This window comes from Acanthisitta chloris, unplaced genomic scaffold (assembly GCF_000695815.1).
Source record: "Acanthisitta chloris isolate BGI_N310 unplaced genomic scaffold, ASM69581v1 scaffold44643, whole genome shotgun sequence".
Taxonomy (NCBI): Eukaryota; Metazoa; Chordata; class Aves; order Passeriformes; family Acanthisittidae; genus Acanthisitta; species Acanthisitta chloris.
Window position 1 is genome coordinate 4442 of NW_008666260.1, and position 745 is coordinate 5186.

Below are 745 nucleotides of genomic sequence, written 5' to 3' on the forward strand. Positions count from 1 at the left end.
TTCCTGTTTCATCTTATAATGTGGAAGAAGTTTTATCTGTTCCTCAGCCTAGAGGTGGCTCCTCCCATTCCTTGAGGAGAAAGAGCAGCACCAGTGGGGAAGTGAGAGTAAGGCGCAGCATGAGGCTAAGTAGAGACACTGGGAGTGAAGGACTTGCATGGATCCTACTCCCCAGTGAGATCCCAAGGCAGCCTCCCCTGCCAGCTTCTGCTCCCAGGACCAGGAGAACCATCAGCACATCCATCCTCACAGGATCTGCTCCACACAGAGAGCAAAACCTGCTGTTTGCAGCCCCAGGGAAGGAGAATGAGGACTCTGTCCCTGCTGCTGCTGGGCATTGCAGAAGGGGGAGGAGGAGCAGCATATGTACAGCCACAGCTCGAGAAACAGCCTCCTGGGCTCCAACCCAGAAAAGGAGAATATCAAATTCTGTGTATAGGAAGGACAGAAGTAACCAAAAACTCTCTGAAGAAGTAAAAATACCTCTTGAGCTAACATTTAGCAAGGCTTCAGTTCCCTCTCATTTTCTGAAGTGAAGGTGAGTGTTAGGGCCTTATGTTCTCTCCAGGTGCTGTTTTGTTTTCCCTCACACTTATATTTCCTTCCTTACTATGTCTTTATTCATTTTCTGCATAGCTCAGGATTGATTTTTCTTGTCTTGGTGCCTAAAATGCTTGAGGATCAGAACTGGGTGGAAGACTTAGCTTAGCCCAGAGCTTTGGTCTGGGACAGTTATGGAAGGTAG

General features: G+C 48.2%; 1 protein-coding gene across 1 annotated transcript in view; it reads left to right on the forward strand.

The window, feature by feature from the left end:
- The window catches only part of CDCA2 (cell division cycle associated 2), a gene marked incomplete at its 5' end in the record, with an annotated part of 4629 nt that extends 4093 nt beyond the window's left edge, over positions 1-536 (forward strand). The window contains one exon of the mRNA XM_009072019.1: positions 9-536. Coding sequence (XP_009070267.1) covers positions 9-536 — 528 coding nt within the window. The remainder of the gene's footprint in view (positions 1-8) is intronic.
- Between the last annotated feature and the right edge of the window lie 209 nt (positions 537-745).